This window comes from Tasmannia lanceolata, unplaced genomic scaffold, assembly GCF_043159265.1.
Source record: "Tasmannia lanceolata isolate RefF3 unplaced genomic scaffold, GAP_Taslan_0.1 ptg000015l, whole genome shotgun sequence".
Taxonomy (NCBI): domain Eukaryota; kingdom Viridiplantae; phylum Streptophyta; class Magnoliopsida; order Canellales; family Winteraceae; genus Tasmannia; species Tasmannia lanceolata.
Window position 1 is genome coordinate 33,768,841 of NW_027518692.1, and position 20,162 is coordinate 33,789,002.

General features: G+C 37.8%; 1 protein-coding gene across 1 annotated transcript; it reads right to left on the reverse strand.

Moving 5' to 3' along the window:
• Window positions 1-9,819: 9,819 nt before the first annotated feature.
• Window positions 9,820-18,057, reverse strand: LOC143846732 (protein CANDIDATE G-PROTEIN COUPLED RECEPTOR 2-like). The gene is made up of 6 exons (XM_077355260.1): window positions 17,508-18,057; window positions 17,050-17,241; window positions 11,859-12,018; window positions 11,516-11,618; window positions 11,335-11,416; window positions 9,820-10,131 (listed from the first exon to the last, which is right to left on the reverse strand). The coding sequence occupies exons 1-6, from the start codon at window positions 17,802-17,804 to the stop codon at window positions 10,054-10,056; spliced, it is 912 nt and encodes a 303-aa protein (XP_077211375.1). The 5' UTR covers window positions 17,805-18,057; the 3' UTR covers window positions 9,820-10,053.
• Window positions 18,058-20,162: the final 2,105 nt, after the last annotated feature.

Consider the following 20,162-nt stretch of genomic DNA (forward strand, 5'->3'; position numbering starts at 1 on the left):
TAAGTTATCATTGTATTTGAAAAATGAACATTATATCAATCCCGAAGAATGAGAAACTTTTGACATTTTGTCGTGGTGGAAAGCAAATGAGAAAACATATCCAGTACTATCCATCATGGTACGTGATATACTAACCCCCCCGGTGTCTACAGTAGCATCGGAGTCCGCTTTTAGTGCAGGTAACAGGGGTTTTAGAAGACAAAAGAACCAAAATGTCATCAAAATCATTGGAGGTGTGTGTGTGCTTGAAAGACTGGCTTGATGCAGATTCTAGGATACAAGGATTGGAAGGCTCAAGCTCATCATCTGAAGATTGTTGAAAACTTTTAATCTAAAAGTTGTATTTATTTTTTCTCTTTTCTTTCCTTAAAGGGTGAGAGGCAAGGTTCTATGTCCTCCTCAACTCCTCTTTTCTTGTTATAATATTTGATATTAATAAAATTTAAAGGTGCCGCCCGGGATCCTGGATAAATATTCCGGGTACAATCGATCTTTGTTTCTAAATTACTATTGTAAAGTAATTGTAAATAAAATTGACAAAAGGGGACCAAGAAAATTGTTCACAAAATATGGACAAATTTTTTTTTGAAAACAGAAGTGTTCTCGGAACTCCGAAAAATGTTCTATTTCAAAAAAAAATTCTCGGAACTCCGTCTGTATCCCACGGAGTTCCGAGAAATGTTCTGTTTCAAAAAAAATAATTCTCGGAACTCCGTGGTTATCTCACGGAGTTCCGAGAAAAATTTTAATTCAAAATAAATAAATAAACACAGGCCGGCACGGCACGGCGGGCTGCGGGCCGTGCCGTGTCGTGCCTTGAGGATTTCAGCCCGGCACGGCACAGCCCATGAACCCTTCCGTGCCGTGCCGTGCCCGGCCCGCGGGCCTTTCCGAGCCGCATTTGGTCGTGTCGTTCCGGCCCGGCACGGCATGTTTGCCACCTTGATCATGATCCAACGGTTGTGCTAGTTTGTTGGGTGGACTAGCTCGATTCGGTGCAATGATCGATTGAGAGCCATGTGTTGTTTCTTTTAACGGATTGACTTCAATTCTCGGGTGATCTAATCAATTGGCATGGTTCTTAGTTTGAAATACGATTAAGAAATAAACCACCTAAATTAGCTAATTATTATACTTATCAAAATGGGATAGTTAAATCCTTATTCGTAGAGTAATGTTAGATCTAACAACTACTAATAAGTGGGCTCTTGTTGGATAAAATATAGCAAGCATGGCACTTGTATTACGTGCCCCCTTTCTATGGTCGTGTATTTTTTTCTCACCACACACTTTTCATATTCAATACCTTGTACGTCAAGATCTTGCTCTCTCCTACCAGACACTTTTTTTCACCACCCCTTTCTAATTGGGTTATTTACTATTACGTGTCAGAGAGTTGCATTATTAACATAAAAATGTCACTTGTTGAGAAAAAACGAATAAATGCTGATTTATAAAAAATCAAAATTTTAGGACCAAAATGCCACTCAGTACATTTATTCTGCTTCCCTTCTTCTTTTTACAGTTTTACTTTTACCCTTTTTTTAACCTAGTTGAAGTGCTTCTTCTCCGGCGAAACCTTCGCTTTTCTCCGGCAATACGTAAGAAGGTAAGCCTGAAATCTCATTCTCCCTCTCTCTCTATATTTCTATTTTTTTTTCAAAACTCCATCTAACATCATCTCTCTCTCTCTCTCATTTTTTAGGGTATTCAAAGGTTTTTTTGCTTGAAATGCACAAAATTGGACCCATCAGCCTTCTGCCTCATCAAATCTTTCTCAAAAAGGGTTTCGAGATCCCCCCCTCTTCTTCTCAACGCAAAAACAGGTACTCGAAGCCAAAACAGGATATTCGAAGCCAAAATTTACTTGGTCGAAGCCAAAAATTACTTGGTCGAAGTGAAAAATGTGTTTCCTGTAACATTCGCCGTTGTGTTTTTCACTTCGACTAAATTTTTGTAGGCTTCGAATAACTGGTTTTTTTGCTTCGACTAACATGTTTTTGGCTGCGACTAAAACTTTTGAATTCCAGTAACATTTGGAACTTTTTTCGTCTTTAACTAATATATTTTAGCTTCGAGAAATATTTGTTGGCTTCGACTATCACGTTTTGGGCTTCGACAAACTTCTTTTTTCGCTTTGACTAACACGTTTTGGCTTCGACTAAATTTTTTTATCTTCGACTTCTTTTTTGGCTTCAAGTAACTTTTTTTTTGCTTCAACTAACTTTTTATGGCTTTGAGTAATTTATTTTTTGGCATCGACTAGTTTTTTGGCTTAAGTAAATTTTTTTTTGGCTTTGACTATCATTTGTTTTGCTAGGACTATCATTTTTTGGATTCGACTATTATTTTTGGCTTCGAGTAACTTTTTTTTGCTTCAACTAGCATTTTTTGGGCTTCGACTATCAATTTTGCCTTCAAATAACTTACATTTTACTTTGAGTACCTTGCTTCTTATTTTGGCTTCGACTATCACTTTGTGGGTTTGAGCTATCGATTTTGGATTCGAGTTACATTTTTTTTAGCTTCAAGTAACCTATTTTTTTGCTATGAATAACCCGTGCGAGTGCCATTTTGGCTTCCACTACCCTTTTGCCTACTGAGAGCTCTTTGGGCAACTGAATTTGGCTACAACCACTAGAAAAGGGAAAATACTTACAAAGATAATGAGATTTTGGATATTTGGAGGAGGAAAAAAAAGAGAAAGGGGCGTCTCTAGAGAACTCCTTCTACCCTCTCAAGACAAATGAGCATATGCCGGAGAAATGAAGATGTTTCACCGGAGAAGAAGGCTTCTAGCGCCGGAAAATGGGCAGTTTCACACAAAAAGGGTCGGAGTAAAACCTAGAAATAAAACTGTAAAACTTGAAAGTAAAAGTAAAAAAGTGTAAAAACAAAGAAGAGAAAGATAAAGTAAGGTTAGGGGTATTTTCGTCCTTAAAAGTCCTTTTTTTAATAAAATAGCATTTCTTAGAGTTTTTTCAAAAGTCAACATTTTCTCGTCATTTTTTCAAATGTCCAGCATGTAACAGTAAATAACCCTTTCTAATTAAGGTATACAATACCTTGTATATAAAGGAAGATCTTGCTCTCTCCTGGTCAAAGAAACACACGTCTCTCTCTCTCTCTCTCTCTCTCTAAGTAAACAACTAAGAAAGCAACCAAGGAGAGTCTCACTTTTTTGGTAGGAAACAAGACACCCAAACATAATATAAATTAAATGAAGAAGACAAATTCTGCTGCAAGGTGGTTGTTCTCTTTTGAAAAAGTGAGCCGCAAAATGACATTTTGCAAAATTGCCTTAGACATTCCCTACATTTTGTATATATGTAGGGAATTCCGGTCGAGGTCATAAAATGGGGCCGCGTTTGGGTTATTCCAATTCATTTTTAGCAAAAGCTCAACCCTACCCTACCCAACCCAAGTTGCACTCCTATTTGCAAGAGAGAACACCCACACAGGCTCACTTTTCAAGATATTTAATTTTTCTTATTCATTTAATTCATCAAAGTTAGGTGTTCTCTCTTGCAAAAGTGAGCTGCAAAATGGTTTTCTTTGAAATTGCCTAGCAAATCCCGTAAATAAGCTTTGATCAGTTTCTCAAAGGAGATTGGCAACAAAGCATGTGATGACCTGGTTTTGTAAATAAAATAGTATGTACATAGGGGCGGCCCAGTGCACAAGGCTCCTGCCATTGCGGGGTCTGGAGGCTAGATGTACGTAGCGTTACCCCTGCTCTATAGAGAAGCTACTTCCGTGACTCAAGCCCATGACCACTAGGTCAAAATGGAGCAACCTTATCGTTGCGCCAAAGCTCGCCCTCTAAAATAGTATGTACATAGAATGTGATAAATAAAATAGTATGTCCATAGAATTTGAGAATGCCTTTTTTGTTCCTAAGCTAATACAAGCTTCTTGTTAATGAAACAATTTTCCTTTATGTCTTTATGCTTGTTTATAGATTATAATGAGGAATCGAATGATCGCATGATTAATCATACTTCAAAAAGAAATGTTCATCTTATCATGAGGAATTGAATGGCTGCACGATTAATCATACTTAAGAAAAGAAATGTTCACTTTATTAGGTTTAGGTCTTGCGTGCTATTAGTAGTTCCTGTAGAGCTAAAAGGAGAATTGAAAGAGTATTCTTTGGCGTTTGGTAGCTTTTACAAGTTGCGACTTAGTCTTGCACTCTCTTGATTGTTTGCTTGAAAATTTATATTGTTGGAATAGGGAATAAATACCCACACTTCATTTTTTCAATAATGGCACTTCATTCCTTATTTCTGCTTTTAAATTAGTTACAAAAAGTTGTTTTAATTCCAAAGATTTCACAATTAACCAATCAAGAAAATGGTCAATAAAGTATGAGTGCCATTATCAAAACAAACGAGTACGGATAATAGCAAATCCCTGTATATATATATATATATGCTACTGATATTGGCACTACCATGTTTTGATAATTGCACTAGCTCGTCTTGTCTTTTATTATTTAATGAGCTGTGAAATTTTTCTACAGCTTCCAAAAAGTAGTCGAATGCCGATTAATAAAGAAAAGACAAGGTGAGAGTTCAATTATCACAAAATGGTAGTGCCGGTATATACACACACACTGCTAGCGTCCATCGCGGAAGGCATTTCGGGGGCAACAAGGTAGACACCACTTGCCAGCTTTGCAAGCAAGGGAAAGAAGAGAATATGATCATCTGTTCTTCGCTTGCGCATGCTCCTCATGGATATAGAGATCCATTCTTTGGAGGCTTATTCACATACGCAAGCTGCATAATAAACTATTGGACGAGGAGATTTGGATAAGAAACAACTTGAAAAGTAAGGGGCCAGCCTCAACAGCATGAAAGCTTGCTTTCGGTGCTACTATATATCTATCATATGTGGTTTGAGCGAAAACATGTGTGTTCATGAAAAAAAGAGACATCCACAAGAGGGTTGTACTCCAAGTTATTCTTGAGAATGTTCAAGAAAGGCATCCTGCGTCACTCAAGAGGTCAAGTTCATGGGGCTTTCTCCATAAACATAGAGATCGAAGAAACTCAAGAACTTGAAATGCAAGCATTATACCAAGTAACTGTTGTAGTTATCGAGATGAAAGTGGAGAATTTGTGGAGTGAGTGGGACTCCCTTTTTATGCATTAAACGTCATAAAAGGTGCGCGCCTACAAACCACTTTCATCCTTCCCTTTCTTGAGATTGTATCCCTAGATAATTCGAACTTGTCCTATTCAAGATTATAATCCGTTCTTATAAATGAAATCTGGTCCAGTTCCAACTGATCCGTCTTACCCAAAAAAAAAAAAAAAAATTCTAAAATAATTTGGGAAATGATATATTCTCCCCATTTTATTACATGGGCCACCCCTTTCTAGTGTAAAACAGCAGTCATAAATACACTAAAACGACCAGAAATTATATGGTCGGACACTGTATAAAAATGGTAGCCCAAAGAAGAAAAGGGGTGAATATTGAACCCCAAAATTTCTAGACGAAGGTACCAAATCAATCAGATACGTGAAAATTTATTAGGAAATGGTACATTCTTCTCCTTTTATTTTCCCTACGCCCCTCGTAGGGTAAAAAGAGTAGTCATGACTCGTAAGTCATAACTTATACACTTATTTGGTTTCTTGTTTTGAGGAGACTGTAAGAGTTTCAAATGCATGAGATCTCCTAGAGATCTCCCCGAAGCATGTTTGGTTGTCATTTACACTTTTGACCACTAGACAACTTCTAGACATCATTATTGGCTTTTATCCTAGGTAGCACCTACTTGGCGGAGATGTCCCCACCCCATAATCTTCTCCTCTTTTTTTACTAAAATGGAGAAATTTATTAGGAGAATTAGGAGAAATTCTTGTCTTATTCTTTTTCTCTCTTACTTTTCTCTTTTTCACCTATATTTTGATAATGACACCTTACATCTTCCGCTAATTTCCTCGCGCAACCAAACTCTACTCGCAAATCTCCCTCCTAATATTCTCTCCATCTTTCATTCTTATCTAATTCTCTTTTACTTAGGTTTCTCCTATTCTCTCAGCTATCTATAAGCAACTAAACAGAGCATTACATGGCTGGTCCAGGGAAGTAAAGAGGGTGCATATATGACGCCCCTAATCTATTTGTAGAATCCCAATAATCTACATCATCCGCACCAGAGGACAATGCACTGCCCAATAAAGCGAAGGGAATTGATATATACACCCCCTTCCATCTTTATTGGGACAGCCCCCTCCAGTGTAAAAGAGTAATCATAATTCATAAATACTCTACAGGGATGTTGCATGTAAGAAAAGGGGGAGAATATATCACTTCTCTCAATGCGCCCTAGAAAACAGAGCCGGAACTGTACTATGAAGTACGATATAATTTATATGATTGTACTAGTCTGACTGGAAATTAAAATAAGAGGTGACTTATATCGGCACTTCAATGCTTTGATAATAGCACTACTTTGTTTTAAACTTCTTTAACGCGTACAAGGTTAGCTATATGGCTTAATAATAGTCTATATCGAAATGAAAGAGAAAAATAGATTTTCAGTCACAAATAAAAAATTTAGGGCCAATTGGAACCGTAGGGAATAGTACCGCCCTAAAAATTGTGGTGGGATACCCTATGTCATAAAAAAAACAAAAATAAAAGATGTTCTAATAGGGGTGCAATCGGGTCGGGCTCAACCCGAAAAAGTAGTCAGGTCAGGTTGGGTTTTCCAAACCCTGGTCGAGTTCGGGTCTGGTTCAGGTTGAGGGCTTGGGGAACTAGACCCGTGTGAAAGCTGCCATTTTTTTAAGTTTCTAGTAAGCCTGGTTCGGGTTGGGTCGGGTTCGGATTGGGTTCCCCGGGTTGGGTCGAGTTGAACCTCATCAGGTTGGAACTCAGGGCGGGTCAGGTTCGGTCTGAGTAAATGGTTCGTCAGGTTGGCCTCAATCCAACCCAACGTGACACGAGTTGCACCCTACGTTCCGGTTAACTTTCTTGAGATTGACTAATGGGAGTGCTAGCTGGTAAAAGCAAGGGTGCCCTTCAGTTTATCATTTCTCCTATTTAATTTAATTTTATTGCCTTTTTAATTTAATTAATTACTAAATTAGATGTGGCGTTAGGCACGAAAGTGAAACCATAGGTTTGATCCTAGTTTGCCCAACAAAAAAATAATTAAGCAACTGAAAATTTTTAGCACCCATGATTTTGATATTCCCTCCTCTTTTAAATTCAAACTTTACATAATGTTCGTTGAGAGCTTGTTAATTTTTGCTAAACCATGCAAGTTATTGTATTTTTGTGTGGGGGTATTCGAAACTGAAGGGCGCCCTTGCAGAAATGGGCTGAAAGGGCGCCCCCATTGTGCAATTAATATTTATTAAGAGGTTAATCAGAATCTTGTTGATCTTTAGTAGTTTCCATTCAGCGTGCATCGACGTTAATCGAGTTTTTTACATTATGTTCTATTGACATTAAAAACCATCACTTTGGCCCTACGCCATTTAAAAGTTCTTTTGTCTAAAAAGTCATTCGAGCCCAATGAATAAGTGGTGTTCCCATCTTCTCAATTTCCTGAAATCTAATTTTACAAGACAAATGGATTAACCCTAGAATTGAATATTGGACTTTTTATTTCACAAATTGGCACGCCAGTGCAACCAACACAAATCACACACTCGCACTAACGGACCATTCAACCCGGGCAATCATCCCCGCATCAATATATACTATTGATTTTCCCTCTACCATGTTTTGATAATGAGACGAACTCACCTCAGCTTTCCAAAACGCTCTCAGAGACCAACTAAAATAGAAAATTAAAGGTGAGTTCGTCCCATTATCATAACATATGGCAGTGCAAATATCACCAGACTACGCATGTGTGAATCAACCCAAAGGTTTTCTTCTTCTTGTTTTTTAAAGAAAAGAAGAAGATTATAGTTTTGTCTATTGAACAAATCAGTTTATAGTTTAAAAGAAGCTCCAAGGTGTAGGTCTAAGCATTTTGATTTCCATGCATCCAAGACATCCCAGATTGAGTTAAGGGCAATAACCAGATCAAAGGTTTGCATATGCCACAATTTCTATAGCTTGAACATGGCCTTGCTATTTTTTCTTATATAAAAATACATTTATTCTCATGGTCCAACTTTCTTGGGTGAAAAATACATTTATTCCCGTGGTCCCAAGGTGACCTTGGACCATATGATCTGGATTTATTGTCCATAGTTTTATGTAATCTAAATGCCCTTACTTTTAAATATTATTTCAAAATCCCATAAGTCTCCCAGAACTATGATATGCCCTACAAATTACCAAAATAGTCCCATCTCTAGTCCTTTGCTTGGTGGGGGTGAGATATGCAGGGATGGTGGGAATTCCTGGATCCTGCATATGTGTTGTTTGGTTGGGGTAAGATAATTGGGATATGGTTTGATACTCTGTCCAATGGAAGTCATATATTTTTGGAAAACTTTGGATTGGAAAAATATTTCTAAAAGTTCCTACTTTGTCCCGTTTTCGTAGCAACCCTCTTAAGATGATATCCCTCTAAATTAACCATAATCATATCATTTCCCTGGTAATTGCGAAAAGGATATTTTTCTCAAGAAAAATTTTTCCAACAGAATTTTTTTTCTTGCAATCCAAACAAGGCAGTAAAACTAAGGGCCAATAAGTTAAATAATTATGATAACTATGTATATGGTGGGCAGAACCTTGGCGTGGCACATTGTGAAATGAAAGCAATGGTGTACTCATCCTTTGTGAAATGAAAGCAATGGTCCACCCACCATTGGTGTGACACACATATGAATTAAGGCCTGTTTGTTTTGGATTTTAAGAACCGATTGCCAGAGTCCAAAACCGACTATTGGACTCAAAGTCCCACATTTACACACCTTTTAAAAGGTGAAATCAGAAAACTTGTATGCTATAAAATGCCCGTTTGGGTGCTTTCGGAGTACCAAATGTACAAAAACGATACATGGGAAGCAACACCTCAAGTAAAAGGAGTCTCAATCTTTCATTAACTCTTGAGCTCGCCAAGTTAGAAAGAAAACTTGAAGAGAGTCAAACATTTAATTCAGGGAGTTTATAACAGTGATGGGTAGTAGTAGCTAGGCCTGTAAATGGAAATTTTGTATGCTGGAAAAGGGGTTTTTTAGTTAAAAAGGGAACTGATGGAACATTGACAGATACAGGGCTAGATTAGTGACTTGATCTTGATTTTCATGTTAAATCTAACAAAAAACTGATGAAGATGCAAAAGCAAAGAAGGAGATTCTGTATGGGAGTCTTTAGCTGCATTTCCAATCAATCAATTAATATAACATCCAACAAGGGTTTTGATCACTTCTAACATAAATGTCCAGTCCAAAACAAAAAAAATTCTTAAATGGAAGTAATAGGGAAGAAAAAGTGTTTTTCAATATAGGTAAAAGCTAGATTCCATGTTTGGATAGCAGGAAAAACATTTCTCGTGAAAAGATTTTTCCTACCAACACTTGTCTGCACAAGTGAAGAGGGTAATGATGTACTTATGGCTTATTTAGAAGGAAGATCATTATAATTTGAAACTTCTAAAAACCTCTCAATCCCTTTGGCAGACCCATCTTTCTAAGGGCGTGTTCGGCAACGATTCTCATTCTCCCTTCTGGAAGAGCGGACCAAACGGGCAGAAAAAGGAGAATGAAAATCGCCCTAATGAATCCGGCTTCAAAAAAGAAAAAAAGGAAAAATAACTCATCAGTGACACTATAAATAGTTTCACACATGCAGAAACAGGAGGATAAGAATCGCGGATTCGAATCAGGCTTCAAAAAGAAGGGAAAAAACTCATCAGTGACACTATAAATAGTTTCAAAAAAACTCGTACTGGTGCATACAGTTTCAGTCTTATAGTTTGGTGCTAGGCTTTCATCATCTTTTTTCCCTTTCTTTTGAATCTGCTTTGCCTTTATTTACATGGTAACATAATAACGTAGTAGTTGTAAGAGTACTTAGCTATTCACACGTTACAAGGATAGTAGACGCAGGTCGTGCATTTAACTAATCCCAATCTGCATCGAAAAACCCCGCATCTTTCATCTCAGAGTAGAAAACATTCTCCAAATGCAAGTCTTCCTCCTAAATCACGCATAAAAAAAACCAAACATCACTGTTAGAGGCCATCAAAATCTAAAAAAAATTAAAAGCAGAGAATCATATATAACCATTTCAAAAAAAAAAACGCAGGGAATCATATATAATCCAGTCAGTTTGAAAAGAAACATCTAGTACAGCAAGATAGAGTTTTTAGAAGGAGCCAGACTGTCAAGTACCGCGAAAGTGGTACCACCCTTGATATTTGATCCACCAGCAGCCCACTTTTTAAGAGGCTCCTGTTGGATCAAATATTGAAGGTGGTACGTTTTGCGTACCACCTTTACGGGACTTCTTCACAGTCGGCCACCATATAATTTCTCTAGCAAAACAACAGAACGTATTTTCATGACAATTAGATTGGTTAAACCATTTTTTTTTAAACAGACAACTAGAATGGTTAAAATTTAGCTGCGTCAGTGTGGAAAGGGTTTCCCGCAGATTTCATCTTAATTAATGATGACAATGACGCATCTGAGCTCTCACCAAATATTTATTTTGAACTTCAGAAAAAAAAATTTAGCTAGAACAGCATATTTTTTGAGAAGATTGGTTTACAATTTTTAAATGATATAACATTTTTACAGGCACCCTTGCAAAAAAAAAAAGTGGGGGCAAAGGGCGCCCCTATTGTTCAAATTCCATTTAAGATGGCACGGAAAATTATGATATGTCTTTAATGGAATTTGACCAATAGGGTCGCCCTTTGTCCCTTTTTTTGCAAGGGCGCCTGTGAATCCAGAATCCAGCATTCCTCACACACACACACACACACACACACACATATATATATATATATACTTGTGACTTTGTTCAGGTCTAATTTTTATACCTGCGTCTGTTACCAACTCAACCCAATATATCAACCTGAATTACTGAATGTAGATTTTGATTAGAGAAAGAAATTGCGGGTGAATAACAGTTTTAAAGATTGGACTGAAATTCTGGTTGGATAGGGTTAGGTTTCGGTTGGGTTCATTGGATTGCAGGTTGGGTTCACGACAAACCAAACCTGACACGTATCCAGAAAATTACTTTCCAGGGACACTTCAGTCATTCTAGGAGAGGTGTCAGAGACTCAAGACAAGGGGTAGCTGCATTTTTTCCAATCACGGAACCATATCATTTTTTGTACTAAAGAATATTAGATAAGATGCAAATCCAAAGTAGCTGGGAGAGGAAGCTAACCTCAAAAAAATCTGCCAGAAATATTACATACAGAAAAGGAAGATACAGAGAGTGGTAGCAGATAGTTGTAAGATTGTACAACCTGTAAATAAAAAAGGAAACATTTAGAAATACTGAGAAGTAGAGTTTCTTAAAAACTCAAGCCAAAATGATGTTTTGTAAAAGAACTTGAATTAGATACCAGAAGCCGAATCCAGCTCCATTTCCTATGAGCACACATGCAAATAAAGCTATTGCATTCAATAAGAACATCATGCAGATGTAGTTGTAAAATGCAGGTCTTGCTGCACAGAAGCAAAAAAAAAATGAAAATATCAAGTTAATCAGAACAGATATCTAGACAGTATTAGCTGATTACAACCAAGGATTTAAATTTCGGTTTCAGTTTTGGAAATACCGGCCGAAATTTGGGACTCTGGCAAAAATTTCGGTTTCAAGTGATTTCAATTTTGGACTTGACTGAAATCCGAAATTTCGGCCGAAATTTAAAACCATGATTACAACAGAGTTTAGACATGAATTACCAGGCAGCTTATCTCGCCATCTCGTATGGTGCATGAAAAAGATGATGCCATAGACTGCAGTAAGCAATAGCTTGTGGACAACCCACAAGCCCCACTTAATCCTATTTGTTTCATCATCATCTATGAACAATGGGACCCCAAAACCAAACAAATAGATTGCCTGAAAAAGCCACGATTAAGTATAGATCAAAGTCATTTAAGTACGAGAACAAATGTATAAGCACTGGAAAAGGGTAAAACAAACTGACTATTATTTGATCAATGCAAGTTTGATGAGAAGCATTAAAACTAAACAACTGAGAAAATATACACTTGGCTATTCCACAACTTGCAGCCAAGGTCTAAAATTTCAGTTTCGGTTTCGGAAATAGCCGAAATCGAAATTTCGGAAAAAAAGAAGAAGCAAATTTCATTATTGTGATTTGTGCCGAAATTTCAGTCGAAATTAAGGAAAAATTTTAAAAATTAGACTTTACCAAAATTTCGGATTTAGGTGGTTTCGGTGTCGGTCCCAACCGAAATCCAAAATTTAAAACCATGCTTGCAGCATACTGCCTCATGATACCAATGCAAACAGTCTGCAAATGCATCTAAAATTGATATGGGTTAGTACAGCACCCAAGCCACATGGATGAAAAGCAAAGGGCAATTCACTTAGGATGCCAGCTAAATTATAGCAAATAGTTGTAGGGCCTCTTTGGATACCTCTAAAAGGGAAATATTATCAACATTCATGTTTTGATGATGGAAATCCATACATTATAAACCAGTTTTCTGATTGGATATTGGGAACATTTTGGGAATTGAAGAGTACCTGACAGCCGAAATTTGAGTCGTACTTGGGTTTTCTCTCATGAACACATCCATTCCAATCTTTTGTTTACTTTGATGGAGATGGACAAGACAAATGAAGAAGGTAAATGGAAGATACAGCAGCCCTTACCTCAATCCAAAAAGGTGAACTACTTGACAGGATATTGGAGTTGCAACTAGTGTTGATACCACAACTTTAGAAGAACGGAAAGTCACCTGTGTCTAAGGAGAGTTGGAAGCAAAGAGAATAAAATTACCAGACAAAAGACAAAGGGATCGGTGACACCTGCGTTCAAGTAGAGGAGTTGGCCTGAAGGAGGTAATGTTGAGGTTGTAGAAGGGAACTATCACTCAATCAGATTTCAGGAGAGGAGATTGATGAATGGATGAAGATTCTTAAATCTTGCCACATTGATAAAGCAAAGGCAGACCAATGGTGCGTGGAAGAGATGATGGGATGGGCTTCGAAGCATAGAAATATCAGATTCAAAACAGAGTTGCGAAATCTTAGTAAGGATGAAATTATCTTATGGATGGCGTCGAATGATCAGGCTACCAGGATAAGGAGGATGGCAGGTGTAGCTTTGGGAGATAACTTGAAATGCTGGACCCTTTGAACCCTGCCAGAGCTTTCACCGTTGACTTCGCCCAAACATTCTGGTAGGGTCCTGAATGTTCCAGCCTGGCAAAGATGCAACAAGATTCAAGGTGCCACAGCCACCGTTGGATCTGCTTCTGACGGATCAAAATTTGTCAAGTAGATCCATGTCATTGATTTAAATTTGAGCAATGCATCATCTCCCCCTCTATCATTTAAATCGAGAATTGATGTTAATGGGGTAAGAAACTATAAAATAAGCTCGGTGCATAGTGCCTATAAAATGTTGGCCAAGGTCTTAGCTGAAGGGTAAGAAACTATCCATGAGGTTATATCTTCATATCAAGGTGCTTTTATGAAAGGCAAACAAATTGTGTACTAGGGCTTACTTACAAAATAGATACGGATAAAGAGCATGGTTGCGTGGAATGGGACTCTAGACTTTGTGCAAAAGATGGTTTTTGGGGATCATTTCAAAAAATAAGATGAGTTTTGGGGAGAGATGGAGAAATTGGATTAAGGCATGTTTATCATCGTCAAAATTCTTTATCATACTTGATGGGTCCCCCATGGATTTTTTGGAAGCTATAGGGGTATTTGTCGAGGTGAATCATTAATATCCCGTTATTTGTTCATTATGGCGGTGGATAAACTTAGGATTCTAATATAAAGGGCAGAAGAAAAAGTTTAGTTGGAGGAATCAAAGCCAGTAAACACTCCCCTACAATCTCACATCTCCAATTTATGGATGACGTTCTAACCTTTATGAAGAAAGATGAAGAGGAAGTAAAAAATCTAAAAAGAAATTTTATGTGGTTTGAGGTGGTATCGGGTTTGAAAATCAACTTTAGGAGAAGTATGATAATGGGAGTGAATCTGCAAGATGCAGAAGAAATACAATATCTCGATAATATCATCAGACGTAATAAACAAAAGTTACCCGTTACACACCTTCGTTTACCTGTTGGTGTAGAGATGTCAGTTCCGGCCCTTTAGGACCCGATAATTGAAAGAATAGAATGAAAGATCCCTACGTGGAAGAAGAAACATATTTCTGTTGGGACAAGAATCATTCTCATTAAGTGGCCTTAGCGAAAATAATGATTTGCTTTATGTTGTTACTATCAGAGGTAGCTACAATGCGATTTTCTTTGGGAAGGATGGGAAACAAATAAAAGAATCAAGCACATTCTGAAAAGGAAGCGACTATGCATATCAAAGAGACAAGGTAGACTTGGAATTCAAAAGATTAGATTGAGGAATAAATCACTCCTAGGAAAATGCCTATGGAGATATGGAGAAGAACAAAGATTTCTTATGGGACACAATAATTGGGAATAAATATATGAGGAAATGGAGGAATTGGGAGAGTAGAAACCGACCTAGAGGTAAAGGCTTGGTTGCATGGGGCCCTTTTGTGGTTTAAGGTCCCTCTATAAGTCTAGAGTTATATTTAGAGTAGGAATGGAGGAGGATAGTTGGTTTTGCGAGGATCTGTGGTTAAGAGAGTTAACGTTATGCCATGCACACACACACACACATATATATATATATATGAGGAAAATGATTGTGAGCTTGAAGCTCATATACCTTATATGAGCTTGAGGGCCCAAACACATGGGTCCCACATTTTTTGTGGTGATCCAAGCCATTCATTTGCAAGGCCCCATCCTAGATAGGGTGTGTACCAAAAATCAGCTCCATTGGATCATCCTAACCCCTCCAAAAGCGGAGGGCAAAAATGGGCAGATTTGTGGCAAACGATGTCTGTCCATTTTGCCCTCCACTTTTGGATGGGTTAGGATGATCCTATGGAGCTAATTTTTTGTACACACCCTATCTATGTAAGGGTCTTTCAAATGAATGCTTTGGATCATCCTAACAATGTGGGCCCACATGTGTTTGGGCCCTCAAGCTCATATAAGCTATATAAGCTTGGTGCGCTCGAGCGCACCAACAGTTTCTCTCTCTCTCTCTCTCTCTCTATATATATATATATATATATATATATATATATATATATATATATATATATATCTTTTAGCAACTGATGGAGAGGTGAGGTTTTGTGGCTATATTGATAGAAGGGGAGATGGGTCTATTGATTGGCTCATGAAACTTAGGAGAAACCTTAAACAAGAGGAAAATGACAGCCTATCAATCCTTCTAGGGCACCTTAGCAACACCTATCTTCTTGTCAAGAACTCGACAGGATGATTGATTCCAAATGTTCAAGGGGCTTTTTCGATCTGATCTTTTTATCACAATATATTTGGGTGTGTGGGGGTGGGCAACAAGGCTCCTAATGCAAAACTTTGAAGGAGTATTGCGCACCCTAGAGTAGTTGCTTTATAATGGGCGGTTCAGACAAAAATAATCAACAGCTGTGATAGGCCTCCAAAGAAGAAGATTTCGTCCTGCTAGTAGGTGTGTGCGCTTTGCACAAGGGAGGAAACTCTTGATCACCTAATGTTACATGGCCCTTCCTCGTAAAAAATATGGCACACTATTTTAAAATGCTTTCGTATAGATTAGGAGTTTCCAAACTCAATCAAAGAATTATACTTGATTGGGGGTGTAGCACTTTTGGTCATGCGAGAAAATTCTTTGGTCCATTGTCCCTTTTGGTACATTCGGAAGCAACAGAAACAATCGTATCTGTAAGGACATGTGTAGGAATTTGGGTAGATAATCATAGATACTAAGATCGCTATTATTGTTTGGACAGTAAGTAGAAGAAAGACATTTGCCTATCCCCCACAAGAATAGGAATTCAAGAAATGTTACCACTCTTCTTCTCTCAAGATTGGACAAAACTTCATTTCGATGGGAGTTCCATTAGTAAGCCAAGTCGAGCCGGGGTGGGGGTAGTGTTCCAGGTAGTGCGCCAAGATTCTAATGGTCGATTATCGAAGGTGTTTTCCGAACCCGCGCATGCATGCACGCGCACACACACACACACGACAGCCTCTGAAAAAATCAGTTGTCTCTGGATAAAATATCAAGGGTGGTACCCCATTACACGCACGAATGTGCGAGCACCATATAAAAACTATACAATATACACACAACACACATACATATATACATGTGGGTGAGTGTTGGGTGGAAGCCCATTTCAAGGGTGACAGCCTCTGAAAAAATCAGTTGTCTCTGGATCAAATATCAAGGGTGGCACCCCATTACACGCACGAACGTGCGAACACCATATAAAAACCATACAGTATACACACAACACACATACATATATACATGTGGGTGAGCGTTGGGTAGAGGATGGGGTGGCCAGAAGAGCATGAAAGACTGAAGGAATCATTGTGAAGGCAGTTGGGAGTATGTGCAGGAGGAGATAAAAAAACAAGTGTTAATAATGCATTCGGGTAGAAGATTCCTGCTACTACACAACAATTGATTTATTATATAGTTGGCATTTGGCAATATGAGATATGAAGTTCAAAAGAGAAAACACGGGCAGTAGCTTGGACTAAAGATTTCTGCTACTAAGGCATAATGGCAGGATTAGGCTTCTGATAAGAGACAATGGACAAGGAAAAGTTTGATAGTGTTGATACCATCAACAACATTAAAGACAAATTCAAAATTAGATTTGGGGGTTACAAAGACAATATTCTCAAATTAAATATATTTGCTCTACCTCGCTATAATAAACTAGTATAATGCATTAGCAAATTGATTCATATAACCGACAAAGTCATACTTTATCTTATACTTGACAAAACCAGAGTACAAAATGTTTTTGCAGCCAATAGGAAAGAATACCTTAAGAAGAAGATCAGCACCAAGAATGATACCCGAGATAACAAATGTCCGTGTTAAAGCTTCCAATCCGCTGGCATGGTTTCCTTGAAGTAAAAAGGCAAGCAAGCTAATTTCTAAAAATAGCATTCCAGATGCTGTAAACAGTGATAAAATATTCCATGCCAATTCCTTCCCAGGAGTGCACTGCCATGCCTGTGCTCAACATAATAAGATAGCAATTAAAATTGACATACACCGAAACCAAGAATAAATATCATTCAGGTCTCATTTAAAATCAATTATTAGGCTCAAATTTAGGTTTAATTTTGCGTCCAATAATTGTCATTGGACTCACAATCGGTAGTCATAATCTCAAATAAACAGGGCCTTAGTTACTTAACAAAATTCCCACTTTTTCATTCTAGTTATTGACAAAACCCTAGAAATGCAAGCACATGTAATAAAAGAGAGTGACATACCTGAAGAAGGGACCAAGCGAGATTCAAAACACTTACGAGCCAGAGAAGCCCGTAGTAAGAAATCATGATATAAGAGCGGCCATGAGCGAGCTTGGTGAAGCTCTTCCTAGCATGTGAGAGCAAGAACACGACGAAGAGAAATGAGGGAATGATGAGAGCGATGTTGTACCACAAACCGTGGCAATCGAGAAGCCATGAGAAGAAGAATTTCGAATCTAGATATCTTTCTTCTGAGTAAAAATCTGATGTAGGAGAAAGGGGAAGGGTAATATCCCCGATTTCTTCTAGAATTCTCATCTTCTCTGCGCGATCGATAAATGCATCACGTAAACCCTAAATCCAAGGGGACAGATGTGTTCGGATCTTATGCAGAGATGAAAACACGAAATCAACGAAGTAAAACACTAGGTTGGATTTGAGTCCTGATCACTAACCCTAACCCTTAGCTTAAAAAAACGAGGGCTTTTGATAATATTTGGCGGGATATGATAAATTCGCACCCCATGTAGGATTATTCGCATCCCTTGTAACGTGATTTGACGTCAACGAAGCAAAACCCTAGGTTGGATCTGATCACTACCCCTAACCCTTTAGCTTGGATTTGAGTCTAACGTGTACTCAATCGGATACGGGATTTATGTGAAAAAGTAGGGGCGTTGGTTTTTTCACCCCCCTTTAGGATTATGCGCTCCACTGGTCACGTGATTTGACGTCAAAAACGTTAAAGTCTGCCACAATTCACCTGACAAGGGGCGCATAATCCTACAGGGGGGAGAAAAAATATCTCCGAGTATAAGAGTTTAGTCATAATAAATACGCAAATGTAGACCTTTATGGCAATGGTTCGGTTTCGATTCGGTTTGACCCCCAAACCGAACCAAACCGAAATTTGAATCGCTTTGGTTCTACCAAACCAAAACCGAACCAAAACTGAATTTTCGGTTCGGTTTCGGTTCGGTTCCACCAATTTTGCCACCCTTTACTCATAATAATTGCAAATATTCGATTTCGGTTCGGTTTGATACCCAAACCGAACCAAACCGAAATTTGAATCGGTTTGGTTTAACCAAACCGAAACCGAATTTTCGGTTCGGTGTCGGCTCGGTTCCGGTTCGGCAAATTTTGCCACCCCTCTTTATCCTAGCAAATCTCTTACCTAATTATTCATAGAGGAGTCGTAGGAAGTGTCGTTACCAATATGAAGAGAGAAGAGATAAAGAGAGAGAAAGCATCCCATCCCCAGATTCTACTAGTAAAAACCCATGATTTTGCTAGTAATTAGAATATTTTGCTGACATGGCAAGAAAAAACCACACTAGTCGTTGATACAGGAGGCAACTATTTCAGTTTAATTACGCCCTCATCCTATAACAATTTTACCACTTTAATACGAAAGATTCTAAAACAACCAACTACCTTCATTTTATCAAATAATGACTACGCTTTCACCACCCCTCCTCACAAAATAAATAACTGTTTTTCAATTTATAAAATGAAAATTTTGCTCTTTTAATTTACTAAGGCCACCCCTCTTAGTAGTTTTATACGTATGGAAATGCCTTTCCATACGTATGGAAAGGCCAACACACCGAGGCAGTTGGCTCTTCGGCATAAAGTCACGGGTCTGCTCCCTGTTGATGAGTGTTTGAATCCCACTTCCGATTTACCTGATACACGTGGTGTGTGTGTATCCGTAGGGACTAGTCCTACTCCCGAAGGGGGTGGGGACATCCTACGTCATCAAAAAAATAAAAAAGGTCACAAAAATACCAAAGGGTGGCCCATGGCTAAAATAGGGGCCGCATTTATCACCAGCCATTAATTTTTGTTATTCTTCTTTTTTAAGATTGATCTCTCTGTATTTCCATCCTTTTTCTTCTTCTACTTCTTGTTTTTAAGATTTTTTTTTCATTTCTTTTTCTTCTTTTTCTCCTTCTCCTCCTTTTTATAACTAGTAATATACCCATCTCATGAAATATTACCAATTACAGCTGGCTCATAAAAATGATCAAAATACCCCTTTTTAATAAAAAATAACCAAATATGTGTGTCTCATGGTAAAAAAAAATACACAGATCTCATTAAAACAAAATATAAAAATACCCTTATCTCATAGGAAATTATGAAAGTGACCCATCTCATAAGAAAATACCATTACTCGAATCTTATAAAAAAACACCATATCTCATAGGAAATTATCAAACACCAAATACTGGAATCCCATAAAAAATAAAATACTCATATCTCATAAAAAAGGAGAAAAAAATACATGTTATGAAAAGTAACCAAAAATGCTCAATGTCATGCCAATGACAAGCATACTCTTATTTCATAAGATACTGATATTCTGGTAATTTTCTAAGATATCAATATTATTGTCATTTTCCGTGAGATTAGAATATTTTTGGTTATTTTCTGAGAGATAATTTGATCATTTTATAGGGGTATTTTGTTCGTTTCCCATGATATTGAGGTAATTGTTTGTAATTTTCAATAAAACTCAACCCAACTCAACTAAGCCTTTGTCCCAAATTAGTTGGGGTTGGCTGATGAATCATTTAGAAATTTTTCATGAAGAAGGTGAAAGGATCTATCCAGCTCAAATTGACTAAGTCTAATCCTGACGCTAATTGGGTTCATCTACATGGATTATTT